General features: G+C 40.5%; 1 protein-coding gene across 1 annotated transcript in view; it reads left to right on the forward strand.

Moving 5' to 3' along the window:
* OBSCN (obscurin, cytoskeletal calmodulin and titin-interacting RhoGEF) overlaps positions 1-27,467 on the forward strand; it is a 284,159-nt gene that overhangs the window by 54,779 nt on the left and 201,913 nt on the right. The window contains exons 8-24 of the mRNA XM_075214135.1: positions 132-407; positions 3,170-3,445; positions 3,899-4,174; positions 6,252-6,527; positions 7,797-8,072; positions 8,896-9,171; positions 12,664-12,939; positions 15,541-15,816; positions 17,211-17,486; positions 18,913-19,188; positions 19,862-20,134; positions 20,680-20,946; positions 22,613-22,882; positions 23,249-23,515; positions 24,681-24,947; positions 25,675-25,787; positions 26,417-26,570. Of these exons, the coding sequence (XP_075070236.1) occupies positions 132-407; positions 3,170-3,445; positions 3,899-4,174; positions 6,252-6,527; positions 7,797-8,072; positions 8,896-9,171; positions 12,664-12,939; positions 15,541-15,816; positions 17,211-17,486; positions 18,913-19,188; positions 19,862-20,134; positions 20,680-20,946; positions 22,613-22,882; positions 23,249-23,515; positions 24,681-24,947; positions 25,675-25,787; positions 26,417-26,570 (4,371 nt within the window). The remainder of the gene's footprint in view (positions 1-131; positions 408-3,169; positions 3,446-3,898; positions 4,175-6,251; positions 6,528-7,796; positions 8,073-8,895; positions 9,172-12,663; positions 12,940-15,540; positions 15,817-17,210; positions 17,487-18,912; positions 19,189-19,861; positions 20,135-20,679; positions 20,947-22,612; positions 22,883-23,248; positions 23,516-24,680; positions 24,948-25,674; positions 25,788-26,416; positions 26,571-27,467) is intronic.

Here is a 27,467-nt window from a genome sequence, read left to right on the forward strand (position 1 = left end):
ATTCCTTTTTCATGGAGATCTTTTGGGTGGCATTAGAAGTAGTGCCAGCATTTGTCTTACACGCCTAATTATTCTCATAGTGTCCCATATGCTTTCTTAACAATAATAAACATGACTTCTTCTTGCTGTAGAGCCTGAGCCTGTGTTCACCAATCAGGACAAGGTGCAGAAGGAGGTCCAGGTCCTCCTGAACGAGAGCACCACCCTGAGCTGTGAGGTGTTCCAGGCCAAGACGGAGGTGAAGTGGTACAAGGACGGGAAACTGGTCACCTCCAGCAAGAAACTGAGGGTGGAGTCTGAGGGCAAATCCCGACATCTGGTCGTGGAACAGGTGGAGAAGAAAGATGCCGGACAGTACAGCTGTGAGGCCGCCGGACAGAAGGTCAACTTCAAGATCAATGTCAAAGGTGACCAAAGAAAAATGAAAGTAACATTAGTCGTGACACAAACTAATGTGACCTCCATTGTTCAAATGTGAATCTATTCAGGCATGTTTGACATAAATGCCTATCATACTTTTTCTTTATCTCAGAGGTGTCAGTGGGATAGAACCAACCTTTAGCCAATCAGAGCACTCATGACACAGAAGTTAGCAGAGTGTCACGGCAAGCAGGTAACTGAGGCCTACTTACTGGTATTTACACCACTAAGCAAGGAGGCGCGGCATCTAAGGTGCCCATGGTTTTAGCCAGGGACCCCCGCAAGGGAGTTTGAAGTTAGCTGCAGAGACACGCAGGTCGCTGCCCTCCTGGTTAGCCACCAGTGAAGTAGTAGGTGAAAGGGCGAGGTCAAGTAATCCGAGGTTAGGCCGTGCGGGCAGCGAGATACCACATGGTCAGGCAAAAGCGTAGTCAGGAAGCCTAGGGTCAAACCAGGAAATCTATAAATATCAGGAGGAGATCCAAAAGGAAGGTCAGGGAAAGTCATGTCTGGAGCCGGGTTGTCAGTCAGAATGGTTAGGAACAAGCCGTTAACGCTGGAGCATAAGGAGACCTTGATACTCTGGTACCAGAATGGCACCAGAGTCACCTGTAAATAGATAGGGCTGCATTCTCATTGGTGGCAGTGGACTAGTCGGCAGAACAGCTGGTGCCGGCAACGAGGAGTCGCCCCCACTGCGCATGTGGCTGCCGGAACCAGGAAGAAACGATACGTCCTGTTGCTAGGCAAAGGGACGCGCCGTAGCCGACAGGAGAGAAGACGTACGTCCCTGGCACCGAGTGGATGTGAGGGTACAGCGCCTGACACAGGCAACTGGCTGTTTGGTTCTGATATTTATTGTGTGCATTAGTTTTCTATGTTCAGAGTTTGTCAACGTTCCTGCTATTAATTAAGTACTTACTTTCCTTTGTAATTAATTTCCAGCTACTTTATTTTCCTTTTTACTTCATGCTGACATTTTATTGCAGTCTGCATTTGCTTGTAACCATTAATACATTTAGTATGGAAATGTTCTTATAGAGATCTCGTGCTCATGAAGAACCTATTGCATGATAGAATGACTTTGATCCTACAGGTCTTTGCAGAGCTTCTCAGCATCCAGAGCACAGAGATCTGTCTATCTGGTAAAACATGCTGCAGCTCTCAATAATAAAGTATAGTAATAGGGAACGGAATGAACTATAGCTAAATAAACCCAAACAATTACTATTGGGCCTGACAGCAGATCCTGGACCCAACAGAAAACAAATTGCTTTAATGGTGGAAGATAGTTGATGTAACAGCAATCAGCATTAAGAAATACATAGTTTAGGCTATTGTGTCAGATTGGTGAAGATTTAATTAGTATATTGCAGTGTTGGGGGTGGTTTGGATGGAGATACTAAGGTTAAAAGAACAACTTTATATTTCAGGGTCCTCAGGTGATCAGTATGTTGTAGTATTTTGATGGCAATACTGTGGATAAAAGCAAAGTATATATAGTTCAGAAACCTGTGTCAGATGAATAAAGATATAATTAGTGTTCGGAAGAGGAACTGAGAATAAAATGGATGTTTGTATTGTTCAGGATTCTGAGTCAGATTAGTAAACATGTGATTAGTGTGTTGTACTATTTGGGTGGAAATATTGTGGATAAAAGGAATGTTTGTATAGTTCAGGAATCTGAATCAGATTAGTAAATATGTAAGTATTGTGTGGCAGGGCTGTGTATCTTGGAATGGATTAAATTTTGGGTTCAGCCGCTATGACTGACAGAATGCCTCATAACTGACAAGATAGTTAAATAATAAAGCAACATTCCAAAATATTGGTTCTAAAACATACTAAAGTTTCATAAAAATAGAGTTGTCATGTGCAGGACAAATTGAGAAATATAATATGCTGCTAGATAATAGAAGTACATTTTTCCTCCGGCCACTGAGGGGGGGGGCTTCGGTTGTGTCCCTCCCCTTGCTAATTACATATTTTCAATAAGTATTGTATCATTTTACCCATCAGAAGGCAATAATATTGAGATTGTAAGAAAATATCACTATACATTGCTTATATGTTTCATTTATTTAAATCATGTCCCACAGAAAAGTATAAATGACAAATAAAAGACAAATGAAGATTCTTTAGTCCAGAGATCTGGAGCGTTGTTTCTATCCTCTAATGTTACATTTCGATGGAACGGGTTTCATATAATCTATAACCTGCATCTCTGTGTAATACTTTGTGTTTCATAATGTCATGATGTAAAGGAATGAATGAATGAAAGGACTATAATGATATTTTTTTATAACATAGAAAAAATGCAAAGCAGGGTCACCCAGCGTTGCACGGGTCCAATTTGTAATGTGTAGCAGTTTTATATCTTATTTGGTAAATAGACAAAAAATGCTATTTAGAAAATGTTGCGTTGTCGGTATATCATGTTGTAGTGAGGTTTCCTTCCAGCAGTCAAACAATTGTTTACAACCCAAAAATTATGTTTTCAGTATTTGTTACTCTGTCACTTTGTCGCATTGCTGCATTGTCGCTATGTGGTATAACAGCTTACATTTTCAATACTAGATAACTATGTAAGACTTGACAGCTTTACCTTGAGAGCTGTAGAAGATATTCGCCAACAAGCAAACAAACAAACTTCTATAGAGAGATGAATAGTTTGTTGAAAGGCAACGTTAGAACCTTCCTCTATCAAATTCCTCTGCTTGCCTCTGATCTCTATCATGGTTTTTTGCAGAACCCGAGCCTGTGTTCATCAATCAGGATAAGGTGCAAAAGGAAGTAGTGGCCACCCTGACGGAGAGCGCCACCTTGTGTTGTGAGGTGTCTGACAGCAAAACAGAGGTGAAATGGTACAAGGACGGGAAGCTGATCACCTCCAGCAAGAAACTGAGGGTTGAGGTAGAGGGAAAATATCGCCGTCTGGCTGTAGAGCAGGTGGAGAAGAAAGATGCCGGAGAGTACAGCTGTGAGGCTGCCGGACAGAAGATCAACTTCAAGATCAACGTCAAAGGTGATTAAAGTTTCTTGAACTAAACCATCTATATAGAGAGAGAGAAGTGGATATGGAGAAAGTGTGGACTTGAGGAGATGAGCCAAGTGTTGCACAGATAGCAGAGCTCATTCACTAACACTGCATTTAGGAGGAATATTTGCACTGAACCACAATAACCAATCGGCATTTAGGTTTTATCGGTATAGTGCATTAGATAATGAAAACAAGTAGCGGATTTGTTGCTACGGTTCAGTGAAAATAATCCATCTAAATGCAATATTTGTATATGATCCCTATTGGTTCCAGATTTTCTGTTCCCTCTCACTACATCCGCTCCAGTGGGTGTAATTAGGTGAGTGAAATATAGTAGCTTTGAGGCGTCATGGCAGATAGAGCCAATACATTTTAAGCAGAATCTCTACATTTATTAATGTAGGTAAATATTTAAGCTATTGCTTTATTTACTTTCAGAGCCCAAACCTGCATTCACAAACTTGGAGAAGGTGCTGAAGGAGGTCCAGGTCGTCCTCACCGAGAGCGCCACCCTGAGATGTGAGGTTTCCCAGGAGAAGACAGAGGTAAAATGGTACAAGGACGGGAAACTGATCACCTCCAGCAAGAATCTGAGGGTGGAATCTGAGGGCAAATCCCGGCGTCTGGTTGTGGAACAGGTGGAGAAGAAAGATGGCGGAGAGTACAGCTGTGAGGCCGCCGGACAGAAGATCAACTTCAAGATCAAAGTCAAAGGTGATTAAAGCTGGAAACTGCCTGTTCTCTAGTATTGAACTATGATCGTTTACATGCTTATGATTCTGGCATTTTTAGAATTACGGAATGTTTGTATAGTAATATTATTATTAGCAGAGAGGGAGAAAAGGATGTGAAGGGAGAAGTGTCCCTTAAATTTAACAGAGAGAAGGTCATTACTGACTTTAGCGAGGGTGTTTTCAGTGGAGGGGAGGGTGCGAAAGCCAGATTGAAGTCTGTCAAGGAGGGAAAGGAGGTGACATGCTTGTAAACAGCCCGCTTGAGTTTGGAGGCAAAGTGAAGGAAGGATGTAGGGTGGTAATTAGAGAGAGGAGGCGGGAACAAGCCGAGAGAAATGGAATGGAGGAGGTCAGAAGGGATGGAGTCAAGGGGCAGGTAGATGGGGTGAGGAAGATAAAAGAACTCAGACTTCACTCGCAGATACCACAGTGAAGCAGGAAGAGGTGAGTGGTCCAGTAAGAGGGGGGTGGCTCTGGAGAGGGAGGTAGAGATAGCATCCCCAGAGGTAGGGTGGAGAAGGTGGGTAGAAAGGAGGGAGTGTGGAACAAGAGGGCACTGATGAGAGGAGATGTCATGATATATGGAGTCAATTTTGGAGATGAAGAGTGTAGCAAAGTTGAAACTAGAGACTGAGGAGTAGAGAGGAGGAGAAGGTGGCAAAAAGCCAATGGGGTTGGAGGATTGGGAAGAAATTAGCCTTGAAGTAGAACTGTAAGAGCAAAGAATGAACTTGAAGTAAATGGAAATCAGTGTGAGAGTGCAACTTCCTTTAGATCTATTCTGTGGTATGGGCGCAGTTGTAAAGTTAGCAGGTAAGTTGGGAGTGCCATGGTTGACACAGCTACCAATACAAAGTCATAGTGAAAGCTGAGGCAACAGAGTCAAGGACAGTGGTAAGGGTATGATTGTAGTGCGAGTGCCAGGATTCCCAATATGAAGACCATGGAGAGAATGTAAATGAAACAAAGTGGTTCGTTTTAAACACAAGTCACACAGGTAAAAATGAGATGCAGTAAATAATAAGGCAACGAACACAACTCCATAGAAGCAGTTGAAGTAGGATCCCAGGTCATCTCAGGAACAGGAGTACTGGATACCTTGCACAACAGGATGACTGCGGGAGCAGGGGGTCTGGTCTGCCAGGTTAAGCTGTGAAGCTGAATACTCTGGTTTTCCAAGTTTGATAGGTGACTGCAGGTATAGGATGTCTGGAGGATCCGGATGATCCACGGGAAAATCAGGCAACAGGAGGGTCAGACAAGCCAGTGGTCAGAATCCAGGGATCCACAATAATAGAAGGGAGTAAGCAGGATCTTGGTCAATGAAGCCCGGGTCTAGGTCACAAGAGGAGGTGAAAAAGTAGGAACAAACAGGAGTCAAATACCAGGGAGGAAGTCAGATGGAAGATGCAGATGGAGGAGAAGGAGAGGGAAGGTTCAAAGGGAATAACATGGAAAGTGTAGCAGGGGAAAATAAATATTCCAAAGTCTCTACCTTGCCATCCGCCAGGTCTGGGTGTGTGGGAGAAGGGCAAGCCCTCAAAAGAGAGCTATGGGAGAGATGGTGTCATCAGGAGATAGCCAGGTTTTGGTTATGGCAAGTATGTTGAAGGAGGTAGAGCTTATGAGATTATGGATGCAGGCCAGTTGGTAGCATACTAACCTAGCATTCCAGAGAGCACAGAATAGAGCTCAACAACCCTTGTCCGAATAGTAAGGATATCATTTGTGTGTTGGGCAGGCACAATTCTGATGCTCTCCATCACCTGCACCATAAGTGATTCTACTCCTGCTTTAATAATGTTATGATGCATAGCACAGAATCAAATATTACATTATTTGTACAGAACTCATGCAACTGTAGTAAAAAACTAATCTCAGTCACTTAGCATTGTGATGCTTTTTACTCTTACTCTTTACTTTTGCTCTTTTTACATTTTAATATGCAAGTGCAAGGGGAGGGGGCACAGATACCAGAAATGCCCCCTCTAGACTCAATATGCTAATTAAAATATAAAGTAAGGATATGTTCTGACCTCTTTGATGATATTCTGCAGAACCCGAGCCTGCGTTCATCAATCAGGACAAAGCACAAAAGGATGTAGTGGCCACCCTTACCGAGAGCGCCACCTTGTGTTGTGAGGTGTCCGACAGCAAGACGGAGGTCAAGTGGTACAAGGACGGGAAACTGATAACCTCCAGCAAGAAACTGAGGATGGAGGTAGAGGGTAAATATCGCCGTCTGGTTGTGGAACAGGTGGAGAAGAAAGATGCCGGAGAGTACAGCTGTGAGGCTGCTGGACAGAAGATCAACTTTAAGATCAACGTCAAAGGTGATTAATGCGATTGCTGAAACTGCCTATACCCAAGTCATCAACAATGATAATTTATATGCTTATGTTTCTTTCTTTTTTTAAATTAATTATTTATAGAATGTTTGTATTGTTCAGCAACCTCTGTCCGAATAGTTAAGATAGAATTTGAATGTTGTGGTATTTGGTTGGAGAATCTGAGGATAAAAGTATTGTATGTATAGTTCAAGGACCTGTGTCAGATTAGTAAGTATGGCGTTGTACTGCGGTATTGGTTATCTTGACATTAGCTAAAAATGAGTGTTGGGCAGGCGCTCTTCTGATGCTATTTCCTCTTCTAAATTTCCATACATGGCCAAAGTTATGTGGACACCCATTCTAATTGGTGTGTTTGGCCATTTGGCCGCACTCATTGCTAACAGACGTATTAAATAAGGCACGCAGCCATGCAATCCTCACAGTCAAATATTAGTTGTAGAACTGGTCGTACTGAAGAGCTCAACGTGGCATTGTAATAAAATGCCACTTTTCCAACAAGTCAGCTCATCAGATTTCTGCCCTGCTAGTGCTGCCCTGGTCAACTGTGAGTGCTCTTATCGTGTAGGAGCAAGAACAGCCCAACTGCAAAGCAGTAGACAACACAAGCTTGCAGAATGGGACCTCTGAGTACTGAAGCTAATATTGTATAAATATTGTTTGTCCTTGGTTGCAACACTCACTACGGAGTTCCAACAAACCGCCTCTGGAAGCAGCGTCATTACAAGAACTGTTTGTCTTTTACTTCATGGATTGGGTTTCCTTGGCCAAGCAGCTTCATACAAACCTCACATCACCATGCGCCATGCCAAATGTCAACTGGAGTGATATAAAGCACACTGCTATTGGACTCTGGAACAATGGAAATGAAAATCTGGGTTTGGTAAATGCCCAAAAAAGTTACTGACGCGAAGGTGTTCTGCCAACTGTAAAGTTAGATTTTGGAGGGATATTGGTCTGAGGCTGTTTCATATGGTTTGTCCAGGATCCCTTAGTTCTAGTGAAGGAAAATCTTAATGCTACAGAATACAATGACATACTAGAGGATTGTGTGCTGCCATCTTCATGGTAACAGTTTGGGGAGTCTGATCTCAATAATGCTCTTGTGGCTGAGATTTTCAACATGCATATATGGGTATGTGTCCACATTGTTTTGACCATGTAGTATTATATGTATGTTTATATTTGAAAAAGTTGTATCCCCCTCTATGAAAAGAATGCACTTGTCCTGATCTCTATGATGATATTCTGCAGAACCCGAGCCTGCGTTCATCAATCAGGACAAAGTACAAAAGGAAGTTGTGGCCACCCTGACCGAGAGCGCCACCTTGTGTTGTGAGGTGTCCGACGGCAAGACGGAGGTGAAATGGTACAAGGACGGGAAGCTGATCACCTCCAACAAGAAACTGAGGGTGGTGGTTGAGGGTAAATATCGCCGCCTGGTTGTGGAGCAGGTGGAGAAGAAAGATGCCGGAGAGTACAGCTGTGAGGCTGCCGGGCAGAAGATCAACTTCAAGATCAACGTCAAAGGTGATTAAAATTTCTTGAATTGAAACATCTATAGAAGTGGATACGGAGAAAGTGTGGACTTGATGAGATGAGCTAAGTGTTGTACAGACTGTAGGGATGATTTAGTAACATTACATTTAGAAGCAAAATTTGCACTGGACCACAACAACCAATAATAAATGAGCTTTTGTCTCTCTAATGCAACTTAGATAATGGAAGTGTAAGTTTCAGAGTTTCTTCTTCACCCAAATATCAAGATAGATGATTCTCCAGTATTTTTAATCAAGAAAGTCTTTTATTTATTCCAATAATAGCAGATTATACAGGGAGCAAATGGAAGACAGTTGCAAAGCTTATGTTATAGCACATATGTTATAGTAAGGTTATCTGGCTACAATGAAGCCTCACAACCTAATTACAAATATCTGTAGAACATGCAGCAACTGACCAATCAGTTTTATAGTCTTCCCTTATAACGGACATTTCTTTCCAGCTTACTCAATATTACGTTAAACACTCCATCAAGTGGTATACATAATATACTCCAACTTTAAACATTCAAAACAGAGTCAATTTTGCATACAGGAAGCAAGTGACTAATTGGTTGCCATGGTTTAGTGTAAATAATTCACCTAAATGTAGTTCTAGTAAATGATCCCTATTTATTCCAGATTGTATGTTCCTTCTCACCAACTCCTCTCGTCAGTCCACTCTCATTCTCACTTTACTCTGTGTATTTATTTGAGTGACATATAGATGCTCGGAGGTGTCATGGCAGATAGATTCATTACATTTTTAGCAGACTCTCCGGTGAATATTTAAAGTTTTGCTTAATTTTTTTTAGAACCCAAACCTGCATTCACAAACTTGGAGAAGGTGCAGAAGGAGGTCCAGGCCGTCCTGACTGAGAGCGCCACCCTGAGCTGTGATGTTTCTGAGGCCAAGACGGAGGTGAAATGGTACAAGGACGGGAAGCTGGTCACCTCCAGCAAGAAACTGAAGGTGGTGTCTGAGGGCAAATCCCGATGTCTGGTGGTGGAACAGGTGGAGAAGAAAGATGCCGGAGAGTACAGCTGTGAGGCGACCGGAGAGAAGATCAACTTCAAGATCAAAGTCAAAGGTGACTAATATTATTATTATTTATTGAAACTAAAAAAAAAAATTAATTGATATGTGATTGTAAAATATGTACTTCTATAAAGTATAATCAGAATAATTTTCTATATAAATTCAAACTTTATTAAAATACAACCCTTATTAAAAATTAATAAAATGTGAAAAAGATTAGATTTTATTAATTCATTCTCAATAAAAGTTATAGTCTATGCCTTTTTTTAATTGGACCTAGTGGGGGCCCAGCGATGCTTCTTGATCTTTTACAATGGCCCTCCACTCTTCTGAGCATGCATGTGGGGGCTGCACAGAGAAGCCCCATCTGGGATTTTGTTCCTGAAGTTCAGACAGGTCTTCCCTGCTCTGGCCCCCACATGCATGCTCAGAAGAGCAGAACGGGGGGCCTATAGAGTGGATGGAGAAGCATTACCAGACACCTCCAAAAGATTTTGCTATGGGGCCCGGTGATTGCAGCTTACATCATTGAAGAGGGAGGTTATGCTGCCGAATTATAGGTCACTAGCAAGACCTCACTTTGAGTGCAATGTATTGACATCCCGAGAGAGTAGGCGACAATGAGTACAGGATTTATGGAGTTTGTAAGAATAAAGGAAAGAATAAAGCATTTAGTATAGAGCTGCTGGTTTTTACCTGCTATGGACAGAGCCAAGTAGGGCCAAATGTGAGTTTCCTTAAGATGTATTATTCTCACCCAGTCAGGCAAATTGATTCAATTCCTAAACTGTTAGGATAACAGGGTTTGGCTACACTCTAGATGTCATGTATAGAATACCAAAAACACCAAATACAAAATTTTTACAATTTTACCACCTCTGGGTCATTATTATTATGTTAAATTGCAGTTCTAATCTGATAATGTATTATTAATGGTGGTGTGAAAATGTTTTTGCCCCCTTCCTGATTTCTTCAATTTTTGCATATTTGTCACACTTAATTCTTTCAGATCTTCAAACAAAATTGAATATAAGCCAAGGGCAACCTTAATAAACACAAAATACAGATTTTAAATGTTAATTTCATTTATTGATAGAAAAAAAACAACACCAACCAGTGTGAAATAATAATTGCCCCCTTAGTTACTCATTCAATCAATGAACCAAATTTAATTAATAATTGGGTTCATTTAGACTAGATACAAAGAGGTTTGATTATTGCCAGCCCTGTTGAATCTAAACATCCCTTAAATAGAACCTTTCCTGCAATGTGAATTTGGCTAAAAGGTCTCAACAAGCAGCACAGTATGCTGTGATCAAAAGAAGTTCCAAAAGAGATGAGAAAAAGAGATATTTAAATATATCAGTCTAGAAAGGGGTTACAAAGTCATTTCTAATGCTCTGGGTCTCCAGCGAACCACAGTGAGAGCTATTATCTCCAAATGGAGAAAGCTTGGAAAAGTGGTGACTCTTCCTAATAATGGCCGGCCTATCAAAATTACTGAGCGAGCTTATCCACGACCATTCCAGGATGTCACAAAAGAACCCAGATGAATATCTAAGGACCTGCAGTCCTCCATTGCCCATGGTATCCATGGGAGAGTTACAAGGTGAAAACCACTGCTAACCAAGAGCAACATAAAGGCTCGTCTCACATTTGCCAAGAAACACGTTGATGATCCCCAATCCTTTTGAGCTAATGTTCTGTGGACTGACGAGTCACGAATGGAACTTTTTGGAAGACATGGGTCCAATTACATCTGGCATCAAGCTAACACAGCATTCTACAGTAAGAACATCTTACCAACAATCAAACATAGTGGTGGTAGTGTGATGGTGTGGGATTGCTTTGTTGCTTCAGGACCTGGGCGACTTGCTATCATTTACAGAATCATGAATTCTGTTCTCTACCAGAAACTTCTGAGGGAGAATGTCCGGACATCAGTCCATGATCTGAAGCTCAACCGCAACTGGGTTATGCAGCAAGACAAAGATCCGAAGCACAAGAGCAAGTCCACCTCTGAATGGCTCAAAAGAAACAAAATTACGGTTTTCAGGTAGCCTAGTCAAAGTCCTGACTTGAAACCAAAAGAGATGTTGTGGCAAGACCTTAAATGGGCAGTTCATGCTTCAAAACCCTCCAATGTGGCTGAATTAAAGCAATTCTGCAAAGAAGAGTGGAACAAAATTCCTGCACAGCGATGTGAAAGACTAATCTCAAGTTATCGGAAGCCTTTGGTTGCAGTTGTTGCTGATAAAGGTGACACAACCAGTTATTAAGTTTAGAGGGCAATTAAATTTTCACATGTTTGATATAGGTGTTGGATAACTTTTCTCCTTCAATGAATGTGATGACCATTTTAAACTGTATTTTGTGTTTACTAAGGTTGTTTTTGTCTTATATTCATCATCATCATCATCATTTATTTATATAGCGCCAACATATTCCGTAGCGCTTTACAATTGGGGACAAATATAATAAACTAATAAACAAACTGGGTAAAACAGACAAAGAGGTAAGAAGGCCCTGCTCGCAAGCTTACAATCTATTGGACAATGGGAGATTGACACATGAGGTTAAGTCTACATTTTGCATTTTGGCCCAGCCAGACTGCAAAGGTAAAAGTGACTCGTAGGCTAAATGATCCTGTCACACAACAATGTTGGTCAGGGGGTAGTTGTCGTGTGTGAAATTGTGTAACAGGCGGTAATAGGCTAACATAATGAGGTTAAGAGGGTGGTTGAGGAATATTATAAGCTTGTCTGAAGAGTTGGGTTTTCAGGGAACGCTTGAAAGTTTGTAGACCAGAGGAGAGTCTTATTGTGCAAGGGAGAGAATCCCATAAAGTGGGTGCAGCCCGAAAAAAGTCCTGTAACCGGGAATGGGAGGATGTAAAGAGGGTGCATGAGAGACGCAGATCTTGTGTAGAACGGAGTTGCCGAGTTGGGAGATATTTTGAGACAAGAGAGGAGATGTATTTTGGTGCAGCTTTGTTGATGGCCTTGTAGGTTAGTAAGAGTATTTTATATTGGATTCGATAGAAAACAGGCAGCCAGTGTAGAGATATACAGAGTGATTCAACAGAGGAATAACGATTTGAAAGTAAAATCAGTCTTGCCAAAGCGTGCAAAATAGATTGTAGGGGTTTGAGTCTGTTTTTGGAAAGACCAGTAAGGAGGGAATTGCAATAGTCAATGCGGGAGATGATAAGTGTATGAATGAAAGGAGTAAACGCAAAAAGTTAGGGGATTTTAAAGAATTACCTATTTGCAGTGTTCCATATAGAATTTTGATTGAAGATCTTAAATGTGACAAATATGCAAAATAGAATAAATCAGGACAGGGGCAAAAGGCTTTTTCACAGTATTGTAATAGCATATGGAAGTGCTAGATTGGTCTATAATAGTGCCCCTGTTCCAAACTCTAAACTAAACTCTAAAAGCAAAATAGTTTTGAAGCAGCAAGAAGTTGACTGTCAGAATTTTTTTTACTAACATTCAAAAATATACATAAAAGGATTTTAAAGAAAAACTCTCTGTTGTAGAGCCTGAGCCTGTGTTCACCAATCAGGACAAGGTAAAGAAGGAAGTAGTGGCCATTATAAATGAGAGCGCCACTCTGAGCTGTGAGGTTTCCCAGGAGAAGACGGAGGTGAAGTGGTACAAGGAAGGGAAACTGGTCACCTCCAGCAAGAAACTGAGGGTGGAATCTGAGGGCAAATCCCGGCGTCTGGTTGTGGAACAGGTGGAGAAGAAAGATTCCGGAGAGTACAGCTGTGAGGCCGCCGGACAGAAGATCAACTTCAAGATCAAAGTCAAAGGTGGGCACCAGAGCGTTTTACACTCCTGTGATTCCATAATTTCAATTATTCTAGACATATGTCAACTATAAGCCCTATTTCATAAAACACGTTATTATTTTAAAGTGATAGCGGAAAGTTTAACATGTCTTTTGATTCCTTAGATACTTTTCACACTACTCCACACTAACTACAATTAGCTTAATTCTAAGGGGGGCCCATTGTCCGCGGAGTGCCTCCGGAAAATGTGCGTTGTTGAGGTACCGCAAACTTTACAGAGATTTTCAGCGGTACATCGCAAACAAATGACTACCCCTCTAAGAAACATAATTATGTTTTGTAAGCCAAAATACAATAGTTCATGTCAGTACTTTTCTGAAATAAGAAAACTTTTTACTGTAATTTTCATTTTCAGGCAACATACCTAGCAGGAAACATATTGGTTAATTTTCTCCATAAAATTTCTTTATCCTTTTCAGTTTGCATTCTTTGTAACTAACTCTCCTTTACTAGATATCATTTTGAAAATCAGTTATTCCCCTATTACAGTCATGACCAAAAGTTTTGCGAATAACACAAGTATTGGTTTTCACAAAGTTTGCTGCTTCAGTGTTTTTAGTCCTTTTTGTCAGATGTTGCTATGGTATATTGAAGTAAAATTACAAACATTTTATAAGTGTCAAAGGCTTGTGTTGATAACTACATTAAGTTTATGCAAAGAGTCAATATTTGCAGTGTTGACCCTTCTTTTTGAAGACCTTTGCAATTCCCCCTGGCATGCTGTCAATCAACTTCTGGGCTACATACTGACTGATGGCCACCCATTCTTGCCTAATCAATGCTTGGAGTTTGTCAGAATTTGTGGGTTTTTGTTTGTCCATCCGCCTCTTGAGGATTGACCACAAGTTCTCAATGAGATTAAGGTCTGGGGTGTTTCCTGGCCATGAACCCAAAATTTCAATGTTTTGATCCCTGAGCCACTTAGTTATTACTTTTGCCTTATGGCAAGGTGCTCCATCACTCTGGAAAAGGCATTGTTTGTCACCAAACTGTTCTTGGATGATTGGGAGAAGTTGCTCTTGGAGGATGTTTTGGTACCATTCTTTATTCATGGCTGTGTTCTTAGGCAAAATTGTGAGTGAGCCCACCTCCTTGGCTGAGAAGCAACCCCACACATGAATGGTCTCAGGATGCTTTACTGTTGGCATGACACAGGACTTATGGTAGCGCTCACCTCTCCTTCTCCGGACAAGCGTTCTCCACTCTTCATGACATTCTGGAGTAGATGCAAATTGCTATCATAAAAACTGATGCAGCAGACTTTGTGAAAAATAATATTTGTGTCATTCTCAAAACCTTTGGCCATGACTACATTTTTTCCAATGTTTCCCATTTATTCAATTAGACTTGTTTAATCTTCTCTAGGAGCAGGGAAGTATCTAAATATCTAGGATAGTAGATTATTTGGTGAGAACAAGGGCTCTTAGGCTTCTCAAGATCTAAGGCTTTTCTGATGACCCTAATGTAAAGGGGATTAAGGTAAATTCAAAATGAAAGGATCTAGAGTCCTCTTCCTCTTTATCCTCAGAACCATGAATGAGGCAGTCTCTACACACTTGTATCTCATGACGGCCCAGGAATCTCCTTCTGACATATACTCGTTTGAGCTAGTCTAGACCTTTGCTTGAGAGGTTACATAGAGATTCCTTTTGACGAGTTTGATCCAACTCATCACATCCTGAGATTCTGCCTCTTCTTCCGGTGTTCAAAGGACAATGCACGCACCAATTCTGACTTACCTTCTCTACGCTGAGATGCTGCTTCCCAAGCTACCCACGTAATAATGAGCACTGCTAAACTGAGAGCAATTTAAGACCTTGGTGCACCCACTTCTTGGGTCCAAAAGCGAGTGCTTTGTACTCAGTCTTGTACAAGCTTGGCCACCCTGGGGCTCTCCAGGTATTGTAAAACTACAAGCCCCAACATGCCCTGACGGCTAAAGACTGGCTATCTATTGGCAAAGCACAAAGGGGCTTGAAGTTTCACAACAAATAGACAGTCACAGATTGGCCAGGCCTTGGCTAGCAGGTATGGCTCAGCCCAGACCAATGAGAAGCTTTTAGTCCACACAGTCACTTTTCACCACCCATAATCTATCTGAGATATCTATGGGGATGTATTGGGCACATAGGATGCTGAATACTAATTCTCTCCTCAGAATAGTGCTGAGATTTAATCAGCATAATAATAAGTCACAATGTAAGAGGTTCCAAACAGACAGGTTCTTTACACTGTAAGTACTGAACTACAAAGCGGGAAAGGCTGAGCCTCCACTGGTAAACCGATCTTCCCTGTGAAAAGCTAATCCTAAAGAGTGAGGAGGATGGAGAACAGAATGGAGCCTGAAAATAACCAGGAAAGGGATAATTTATTGTTTTATAGGAGAGATGTGTTCTAGTTGAAGGGAGGGGATTAAGCCATAGATATGCTGCCATGATGGATACCAAGAAAATTATTTAGAAAAACTTCTAGAAAAACAATGTAAGAACCTAACAGTGTCCACAAACCTTCTTAATGAGTAAAACAAGAGAATTTTTAAAAGAAGTAAATATTTTATTTCAGAACCCGAGCCTGCGTTCACCAAGCAGGACAAGGTGCAGAAGGAGGTCCAGGTCCTCCTGACCCAGAGCGCCACCCTGAGCTGTGAGGTGTCCCAGGAGAAGACGGAGGTGAAGTGGTACAAGGACGGGAAACTGGTCACCTGCAACAAGAAACTGAGGGTGGAGTCTGAGGGTAAATCCCGGCGTCTAGTCGTGGAACAGGTGGAGAAGAAAGATTCCGGAGAGTACAGCTGTGAGGCCGCCGGACAGAAGATCAATTTCAAGATCAACGTCAAAGGTGAGAGTCAGGGATGTTTACGCACCCATTTCTCTCTCATTTCAATAAACTGTAGACGTCTCTGTTAGTATTATTTACATTTTTTCCTTAAAACTTGTGTGTTCTATTATTGCACTAAAATATCAAACTTTTCATTCTTGGCCTCAATTTAATTTTATTGTCATATTGTCGCTGTTTACATCAAACCATAGCAATCTACCTAATTGTAAGTCTAAAATGAAAAGGAACATTTGTAAAGATACTTTCATTGTTCTCTCTAAATCTAAAATGTAACCAGCCATCTTTTTCTTTTACATAACTACACTTCACCATATATCCTCCATTTCATTTACATATGTTGCCGACACGTGCAGTGATGACGTACATAAAGGTACCCAAGAAGAATGAGCAGCATTTGGAAATGCTTGTCTTGCCCCCACTTGACTTGATCACACCTTCAACTTAGTGTGACCATGGTCCTTTGTCTTTGCATTTAGAAACTTATTAGCCGTGCTCCTCACAATATGTGTAGTAGAAGTGTGTGTATGACCTTCCCCTCATCATTACCTTGTTTAGCAGTGCTCCTCACAGTGACGGTAGAAGGAGGAGCTGTGTAAATAATGATCCTCAGCGTCTTACTTCATGTAACACTGCTTCATACAGTAACGGGAAAAGAAGGAATTCTGTGTGTATGAAATTCCACTACTCATTACATTATTCAGCTGTGCTCCTCGCATTGACTGCAAGAGGGGACATTATGTGTATGATATTGTAATAACCACCAACAATAATTTACTTTTCTTCCATTCTAAATTTTGGAAATTTATGGATAACAGCTTTCTATATTAAAACTCTCACATGTGTATATGACTTAATAATTGGGGGCCTGATTCATTAAGGATCTTAAATGAAGAGGTATCTTATATCAGTCACCTGGACTACATGAAAAAACAGTCAGTATTTAACTTATGTGCAAAACAGAATACTAATTTGCATCCCTTGCATTGTAACATGGTTTTGTCCAGGAGACTGAAATAAGATACCTCTTCATTTAAGATCCTTAATGAATCAGGCCCTGGGTTTCTTTTATGTCTAATAGATGCCTTTGTTTAAAACTTATTTTTTATCAACCTGGAATTCTAAAATTTGGTTTACACAGGACCCACTAGCAGCTGTAGTCAATTGGAGATGACGGATGTTTCATTTTATCTTGCATAGTCAAATATCTCAATAGATGAGAATATTAAGATCTGTTCTCTTTAAAGAATGATTTGTGTTAATATTTTCCACGTTATATATTTTTTCAAAAATAAGTGAAATTTTAAGACACTGTTAAAACCCAGTAGTGAAATGAGAGGTTTCAATGAACTTTATCCTTTGCAGATATTTCAAAATAACACACTTTTCTCTTCCAGAACCCGAGCCTGCGTTCACCAATCAAGACAAGGTGCAGAAGGAGGTCCAGGCCGTCCTGACCCAGAGCGCCGCCCTGAGCTGTGAGGTGTCCCAGGAGAAGACGGAGGTGAAGTGGTACAAGGACGGGAAGCTGGTCACCTCCAACAAGAAACTGAGGGTGGAGTCTGAGGGTAAATCCCGGCGTCTGGTCGTGGAACAGGTGGAGAAGAAAGATGCCGGAGAGTACAGCTGTGAGGCCGCCGGACAGAAGATCAACTTCAAGATCAATGTCAAAGGTGATTATAGTTTATTGACTGAGAATTCTGCAGTGAAATTGGAAGGAGGTTACGGGAGAAATTTAAGCCTCTGCTGAGAAAGTTACCTGGTACTTTGTGTTGGATATTTCCCATTCTACCTTCTCTCTATTTCCTCGTATCCTGTTGTGCCTTGCAGATGTGTAAAACATATTCCTATACATATAGAAGTTATATAACTTATTACTTAAGTAAAAAAAACACCTTATCAAATGCAGACGTTCACTTTCTCCTGCTACATATTCTGTTGATCCAGAAGAAAATGAAAAGCAATTATAGAAGGAAATTTGGTTTTGCCCTATAATAAGAGAAAACTAGTAACACGTTGGGTCAGAATGCCAAATACAGATCATTTTCTAGTATGTTTGTCTTGTGCCCTTGGACTGGTATCAATGGGGCAGGCGGCAAAAGCTTCACGAGACATGTAGGATTTGGGCACTAAGAGTCAAGTGAGGTTAAGAATGAATGTTCCATGCCAAACATCCGTCAGAATGATTAGTTAGATCACCTGTACAACACCTGTGGTTTCGACTAGGGAAAAGAGGCGGCATGTTTATATAGAGGGGTGCGCCCTTAAAGGAGCATCAGTAAAGATCGGTAAACGGGACATGCGGATAACTAAGGAGGGCGCAGTGAGATAGAATGAACGGGAATCTGAAGACTGAGACAGCGAGAGTGAAGATCTGTACACCTGCATATGAGACAAATCTTTAACTAAAAAATTACTGGAACTTTTAAATTCTAATTAATATGGAGCATTCTGTAAACATGGAACAGTGAAGAGTTAACTTATAGTTAAAACTTTTATTTATTACTTTGTGGAAAAATATAATACCTGATCTCCATTTTTGTGTCACAGAATTTCAAATGTCGTGCAAACTAGCGAGTGAACGTTGGTTTGATTTGCTGCAAAAATAACAACTCTTTATAGAGTTGTCTTAGTGCAAAACAAAGAAATCAGCGACTCAATGGGAATGGAATTATAAATCCGACCGTCATATAAATTATTTTTTAGCTTCAAAATTACTTTTTAAGCAACTTTACACCTTAAATATATTTATACCATATGTTTAAGCTAATCTTTATAACAGTGATCAGCAATTTAATTAATCAAATTTTAACTACACTTTTCTTTTATAAGAACAAATATAAATTTATTGAGTGATGCTCAAAATAACTCATATAAAATAGGCTGCTCATTTTACACTATTTGACCATATTGTACTATGCTCTGATTGGCTATGGATCTATCCCTGTGAATTTTCTGATGTTGCTATTGGTTACAAGTTGTTATCTTCCCATCCACTTTAACTTTCTCATGGACATCTCTGTGAAATGAGCAATTACAGTACTCACACAGTGAAGAACTCTTGGAAAGTGGGATAATAGGTTTTTTTGTTTATTTCAGAGCCTGAACCTGTGTTCATCAATCAGGACAAGGTGCAGAAGGAAGTAGAGGCCGTTATAAATGAAAGCGCCACCTTGAGCTGTGAGGTTTCCCAGGACAAGACGGAGGTGAAATGGTACAAAGATGGGAAACTGATCACCTCCAGCAAGAAACTGAGGGTGGAATCTGAGGGTAAATATCGCCGTCTGGTCGTGGAACAGGTGGAGAAGAAAGATGCCGGAAAATACAGCTGTGAGGTGGGCGGACAGAAGGTCAACTTCAAGATCAACGTCAAAGGTGATTTAAAGCTTCTTGAATTGAAAATATAAATGGGCTTGAGGAGATGAGTTCAGTTTTGCAGACAGTAGAGCTCATTCACTAGCATTGCATTTATGAGCAAAACAACCAATCAGCAATCAGCTTTTATCTGCATAGTCAAGTTAGGTAATGAAAGCAACTGTCTGATTGGTTGTTATGGTGTAGTGCAAATGAATTATGCACCAAATGCAAATTTAATTAATGATCCCTATTGATTCTAGAGTTTACGTTCCCTCTCACCACCTCCTCTCGTCATTCTATTCTCATTTTCAAGCTAAGCTAAGCACATGTATGTCGAGAGTCAGGCAGTGATTCCTGGCCAGCTGCTCCGATTATCCCCTGCCCGCCTCTCTCTACCGACAGGCCATGTCTACAATGTGCGGCAAGCAGCCCGCCTCTGCATGGAGAGAAGTGGGGGCAGTGCCCATCAATCAAAGTGACAGCTCCCCCCCCCCCCCTTAGAAAATGTCTAGATCTGCCCCAGGGTGACATATTGTAGATTGAATATCACTGTGTTGTGCAGTCACTACGTTGGATGTGATAACTAAATTAACAGGGATAAAAAGTCTTGTTGAATAAATTGGTTATTTGAACTAGGCCATATTACAGTGTAATGTTTAAAAGCTTCATCCTCTTTAATTTTTTATTTTAGAACCAGAGGCCAAGTTCCAGAAGCCTGTACAGAAAGAACCAATCATTGTACAGGAGCATGAGGATATTACTCTGGTGACCACTGTCCATCCTGAAAATGCCCAGGTGAAATGGTTTAAGGATGGAACCGAGCTGACTGCCTCCAAAAAGTACCAAATAACCGTAGATGGGGCCTCTCGGTCTCTCGTTGTGAAAACGGCAGAGAGTAAAGATAGCGCTGTGTATGCCTGCCGCACCATGAGCGACAAGCAGGAGTTCAAAGTGCAGGTTAAAGGTGAGAGAGAAACCCTGTTTATAATCTATGCATCTCCCTGTTCTGTCACTTAGAAGTTCCTGTTTTCCTAAAGACGATTGTAAAACATTTCCTAGGAACAGGAGTAGATAGATTGTATTGGGAATTTGGAAGTGGGATGTGAAAATCAAGCATCATAGTCTTTCATCACACAAAAAATAAATACACACCATCATGATTGGACTATCTCCAGATCTGAGATTAGGAAGAGCGACAATGTAATGTCTATACCGGCTCTTGACGGATCTTTGGGCAAGGATGAAGCCTTGAGTTCGGACATCTTCTGATATTTAGGGAAAACCCCATCCAGTGTACACACACACACACACACACACACACACACACACACACACACACACACTATTTCAGTGGGGTCAGTCCCTCTACACCCCCACCATTTCCTCCCATTTGATAGTCAGGAGAGTTGTGAAATGCTCAAACTCAGGCTCAGTATGTAGACTATATAGTTAATAATTATTTACTGATAATTCACTTATGTTTTATTCCTGGAATTTTCTCACCATCAGAAATACCAGTGAAGTTTACGAAGAAGCTTGAAGCAGTAACAGGAGAGACCGGCTCTTCCGTCACACTGACCTGTGAGCTGAGCCAGGCGAAGGGCGACGTGATCTGGAAGAGAAGCGGAGAGGAGATCAAACCCGGCAAACGCTTTCAGATCCGGTCAGATGGAGGCAAACGAAGCCTAACGATCTCCCAGCTGAAGGCAGAGGATGGGGGGGAATATTCTTGCGAATCCCGGGATGATAAAACCATCACACAACTTACTACCAAAGGTAACTTGTAAAAATGTGAAATAATTCATTATATGCTGTACTTATGGGACTTGTACTAAGAATGTATAGGATGTACTGTATATGCAATATGTTGCTGTTATTTTTGACCAAACAAAGAAATGAACGAACTTGATGTATGTATAGTACTCAGGTGGTATGATACTGTATATCAATGGGCTTGTGTAAATTATAGCATTGTAATACATTTGATAATATAATGCTTATCAATTCCATAAATTATGCATTATAAGGAACAGGATACTGTAGATAATAGTGGTACTACTAGACACATCAAAGTCATTGGTCCTACAGTCTTGTGCTTGTATAAAGTTACTGAACACTGTGGGATTGTGATACCCTTATAAATTACAATCAGGGGAACTGTATCCTCTTTAAAATAATTGATGTCGTTAATTAGAATTGATTTCATTACTATTTAATATTAGTGATGGTATTGTTTTATAAGCACATCTGTATAACGTACTGAATAACGTACATACCCACCCCTACTATAAACAATATAGATTATAGATATACTATAGGGCTTCCATGCCTTCATATGGTTACAGAGCTCCTAAGTGACTTGTTTGAATTTTCACCAGGGGAGACTTTATATATGATGATATGTAGGTCTTACAACAGGTTCTAGGTGTGATGGTTTGACAGTTGTGTCCACCTGTGGTTTAATCATGGTTACAATAATTTCCTCTCCAGAAGCCTTGTTGTGAACTCCAATACGTGACTGTCAATATGGGCCACTAACATCCTGTAAATAGCCTAACAAACATCCAGTAAATAGTCTAACAGATATCTCTAAAATTAAGAGTAGTCCGGTGGGTATTTGACCTTCTGTTTGACCTTCATTTGGGGGCAACTGGCCTTTAGCCATTGTCGTTCTATTTTTCCTACTCTTTTCTCTTATAAATGGCTCTCACTTTTATTGCAGAAGTAATGTAGACACAATCAGTTTTAGGAGAAGACATTTCTGAGAAGCGCCTCATATCGATACAGAGAGGTCCTTGTATTATACAGCTTACATTTTATATGTTAATGCTGGAGAAATTTTTACATATGAGCCGTAGCCAAAAAGTGGAAACCCACCTTCACTCCGACCCATTCACCTTCTCTGGTTCTTCTAGACATAGACCTTGGTGCACTGGCAAAAAGTTTAATTTTGAGTAATTATTCAAGAAAGGCAACCTTTAATTTATGTCCCAGATTAAAGTCACTGTTCACCCAACATCTAGGTTATGTATGGTGCAGTCTTCTGGCTCATTGCCCCAATTGGTGAATGGCCCATCTGGACCAAACTAGGTACGTACGTGGAGGGCCAGATTGTACAGATCTGGTAATCTGGCAGTTGGGCTGACTCCAACTTGTCAATATTTAACATAGTTTCTAGAGACACTACTTCTGCTGTAATCCCTATAATGATGTGTTTTATGTGACTTTGCTTATGATTAAATTTTAACTGTGAAATTGGTTTGCAATGAAAATACATTTCCATTGATACATTTTTAAAAACTTGGCCTATCCCTAGAATTAGCAGTTTGCAAATAGCTTATGATTTGTGGTTGAACGCCTGCATACGTGCTTATCGGATCTTCAGCCAACCATGTTATCCAGGTCAATGACAATAATATCACATTGACTTCTGTTTTCGTAGCTCCAAGGGTGGTGAAGTTTACAGCAGAGCTGACCAACGTGGTAGTAGAGGAAGGAGCAGAGGCCACCTTTAAATGCACCGTGTCCTCGGATGATGCTGAGGTAACTTGGTACAGAAATGGCACCAAGATTGAAAAGAGCAATAAATACTCGTTCAGCAAGAAAGGAACCGTCCACAGCCTGACGATCAGCAACCTGACCATGCAAGATACGGCTGAGATTACCGCACAGGCTGAAGGGGTGAAGACGACGGCCAGTCTGAAGGTCCGAGGTGAGGTCCAACCCACAAACATCACAGAGGAAATGTGTCAAAACTTTTCATCTCACAACTGATCTAAGACATATTTATGTGTAGGATATAGGATGAGAAGTGGGGGTGTGACGTAAGGTTTAGTATACAGGTGGGGTGGTAAATGGATGTGAGGGAGGTTGGAGTTGGATTAATTACATGACCAGTGTGATGCTGTGGATGGGATTATGAGAGGATGATGGGAAGGATGAAGACTTTGTGATTCTCTGTTTCAAATGACAGTAAAGTGCAAGTAAATGGGTTTAAGAATTTTATGTAGGGGAAGATTCTTTAACAATGGTTGTGTCACATTTCTCACCTCACTTACATGTGACTTTCTATGGTTAGAGGCTCCAGTCTTGTTTAAAAAGAAGTTGGAAGCGGTGACTGTGGAAGAGAGACAAACCGTCCATCTAGAAACTGAGCTGTCCAAAGCCTCCAAGGAGGTGAAATGGATGAAAAACGGAGTCGTCCTGCAGTCTACGGACAACGTTGAAATTAAATCAGAAGGAACTAAGCAGGTCCTCATTGTGAAGAATGTGACCTTCACTGACCGAGGATTGTACGCCTGCGAGACACTGGATGATAAGACACAGGCCAAGCTCACCGTGGAGAGTAAGTCCGTCTATTTAGTTTAGAGATTGGCAACCTGTAAATCTCCAACAGTGAGTCCATCATTTCAACAACCGCTGGAAGTGCCCAGGTTGCTGATAGCTGATTACTCAACCAAAGGACAGCATGTTCTTTCTCATATTGTACAGTTGTAATAATATTTATTAATGTTAAACACTTTAATATCACTTATTCAGTGCCAATAGAAAATAATTAGGAATAGCTGTCACATATTTATGTATTAGCTGCTAATAGTTATCAACATTAGGATTCATTTTGTCAGACACCAAATAGTCTACCAGTATGTCTTGGAGTGTGGGAGGAAACCGGAGCAGCCACAGGAACCCCACGCAAACACAGTGAGAACATACAAACTGCACACAGATAGGGCCCTGCCCGGAAATGTACACATGACCCCAGCACTGTGAGGCAGCAATGTTAACCACTGTGTCACAATGCTGATCACTTAGTATAAGGTGTAGATTGGGACATGGTGGAAGCTATGGAAGATACTGCATGTAATATATTTTGTTTTAGAGGAGATGAATAAAACATGGAGTCTATTTGCTGGGGCAACTAAAGTCAGCTGTACTATATAACTGCTTAACGAAGGCATGCAAATCCACAGTGCAAAGGCCTTTTTGTGACATCACATGTCTACTTTTGCGCAAGTACGCTGAATTTTACAAAAAGTCGCCTAGACATATAGGCTGCAGTGGTGCTGTCTGCGGGAGGAGGGAAATGTTTTATGGAGCTAAATTTCCAATGAGCCGGATGCACAGTGCGGTATGGCTGGGTTTTCCACTGATGCAACTTGGCTGTTTACACAACGCATTTCAAGGGGCAGCCTTACTTTCTGATCTCAAGAGAGGAGGTGCTGGGGTGGATCAGGTGTGGTTTGAGTGGGTCAGGGCAGACTAATTAAAATACCTAAAAAAAAATAGGAGAAGTTTACAACGAAGGCATATTAAAAAATTTTCAGCTATAAAAAATTGCTCATGAGCTTAAGCTTGTTACATATAAAATAAATTACTGGATTAACAGCCCTTGGGCCTCGAGCTAATAATTGGATGACACAATTTTTTAAAATGTAGTTATTCTGCTGCCCAGTTTGATTTTGGTAAAGGATATTGTGCAGAATTTGCATTTTTATTTTTTCCTTTCACAGAGCGACAGGTGAAACTCGTCAAAGGCCTCCATGATGTCAAGGTCCATGAGAAGGACTCTGCCACCTTCGAGCTGGAGCTCTCTCATGAAGACGTTGAGGGATCGTGGATGAAAGACGGGCTGAAACTGAAACCCTCAGATTCCTGCAGAATAACGGCTAAGGGCAAGAAGCACAGACTTGTTCTGTCGTCTGTGAAACAAGAGGATGCCGGCACAGTCTCCTTTAAATCGGAAGGAATACAGACCTCTGCCAAACTCATTGTTCAAGGTAAAGCACTCATTAAAAGATAATAAATATATCCATAAATATATTCTGCTGGTTGTAAAGTTATCATTACTAGTTCCCCACAATTTGTTATTTTCTACTAGGTGTGTACTCCAAATAACTAAGATTATGTCTAGAAAGGAAGATTGAAAGCCAAAGTCCAAAATGATTTTACAACAGGGCACTTGCCGTTGTTTGAAATAGGTTAAACTCATGTTTGTCCCCCGAAATTGCCAACGGTATCCGTTTCTAACACAGCAAATCTTAAATGCTCTTCATACTCTTGGGGGTAAATGTATCAAGCTGAGAGTTTTCCGTCAGGTTTGAAAAACTAGTCAGATTCTAGTTATCATTTATTTAGTACATTTTACAAAATGACAGCTAGTATCTGATTGGTTGCTTTAGGCAACATCTTCACTTTCAAACTCGCCGGAAAACTTTCATCTTGACACATTTACCCCTTGTTGTTATTTCTGAAATTCTGGCATGAAAAAAAAAGTGGTTTTATGCCTCATAGAATGGACGTTCAATGAGGATATAGAATGGACGTTTACATAACTGCTGTGAATAACTTCTCAATTTTGTTATGAGTAAATAAAACTTGAATGATAACTAAGACATTAGAATTACCCTGATTTACAAAATATATAAAATACTTTTTGGGGTAATCTCTCCGGTTAGTCTAGTTAGACTATATTCATGTGCTAAATTTTTGATTTTACACTTTCAGAACCTCCAGTAAAAATCAGCCATCCTCTCCAAGACATCACAGCACCAGAGAAGGACAAAGTGACCTTTGAATGTGAAGTTTCAAGGGCTAATGCAGAGGTGAAATGGTTAAAGGTATATTTAATTTTCTGGAACTACTCTACATAGTAACATCTACACTTAGATTACATTTCTCTTTATTCCATTTAATCATCAAAATGAGGATTTACTTGTAAATAATCATTTATTTAAAATCGTGTCTCATTGATTTTTATGGGTTACAATCTAGATCGGTGAAGCCTGTAGGCACAGGACCACTGGCGCACTAAGCCCCTCCCCATCCTACCTTTTAATGTTCTATGTAAAAGGTGCCAACCTTTTATGTGGAACATTATCATTTATGGATCTCTTCCAGTCCTGCGCATGTGAAATTTATTTGCTAAGCTCTGCTCTGCCCACAACACCTTTCTTCTCCCTTAAAATCACCCTCTAGTGCGCGTGACATAATTGTGAGTGTTTACATATCTCCCAAATTCCCGCAAGTCAGAATAACAACACTGACTTTCGGGACAGTGAAGTCAAATTAAGACTGTCCCGCTGAGAAGTGTGCGTCTGTGAGAATCCTATGGTGGTAGTCCCTGTGCATTTCAGAAGTGGTTACACACAGATTTCACTGACATGTAAATGAATATAAGCGATGCCGACACTCTAGTATAAAGCTGTAAATCAGAGATAAACCTGCTATTTATATTCTGTTATTTCAGGACGGATTGGAATTGCGACCGAGCAAAAAAATCACCATTATTTCCCAAGGTAAAAAACGAAACCTCACTATCCACAAGTGTGAATATGATGACAAGGGGACATATGTATGCGATGCCGGTGACGACAAGAGTTCCTCCAATCTAACCGTGAAAGGTGGGTGCGTGGGCACAGACAAGGTCCTTTTCCGTGAACTTCAACTATCATTGCTTCAGTGTTTCAATTGACCTCATCAGCCATGACATCACTAACCCGCCTGTCGTTGAGTAATAAGCGTTTGGGAATTTTTGTGGTTGACTGGTGATGAATAACAAAATAATAGTGATGCAAATAAAAATAATTAAAAAGATTTGCAAAAAATAATCATTCTAACTGTAATTAAGTGATAGTAATAAGTTATAATTGGTAGTAATACATTATTACACAATATTGATCCTTTTCTAATATTACTTACTCCAGTGAAACGTTGCCTTTAGTGCCCAATATTATTTTTGCAAAAAATGGCAAAACACATGCTCGACGTTTACAAGCAATAACTTTTCAAAATAGCTTCTCTCAGGCATGGGAGAGCCCTCGTTGAACTTATCCATGGTAGCTCAACAAGTAATTTTTTTTTATAATCACTTGTTTTCCAGTGTAATGCCCCTTTAAGTATCGCATAGAGCTGAGTGAAATTTCCAAAACTGGCAAATTATTTGTTTCATTACACATTTGACTGTGATGTTTAATGCATTATCACAGCTGACTTTGGCCATAAGCGTTCTCAGTCCTACTCTACCACCGGGCGTTGTCCCAACTTTATTCACTCTGCAATGTTTTAAAATTGCTTCCCATGTAATGGCGCAGTAAAAGCGAGATTAGAATATTTGTATCTTTGGAAATGTGCTCCTTCTGCTGTTACCCTCAAATTTTGCTGCAATTTATATCTCTAGTGTCCCACATCATATTGTGATGACAGTTAATTAAAAGTGTGTTACATTACCCAAATGTGGTTTACACCTAAAAAATCCTAAATCGTGTTCATAAATCATCTTATTGTACTGTCTGTGCTGT

This window comes from Mixophyes fleayi, chromosome 5 (genome assembly GCF_038048845.1).
Source record: "Mixophyes fleayi isolate aMixFle1 chromosome 5, aMixFle1.hap1, whole genome shotgun sequence".
Classification (NCBI taxonomy): Eukaryota; Metazoa; Chordata; class Amphibia; order Anura; family Limnodynastidae; genus Mixophyes; species Mixophyes fleayi.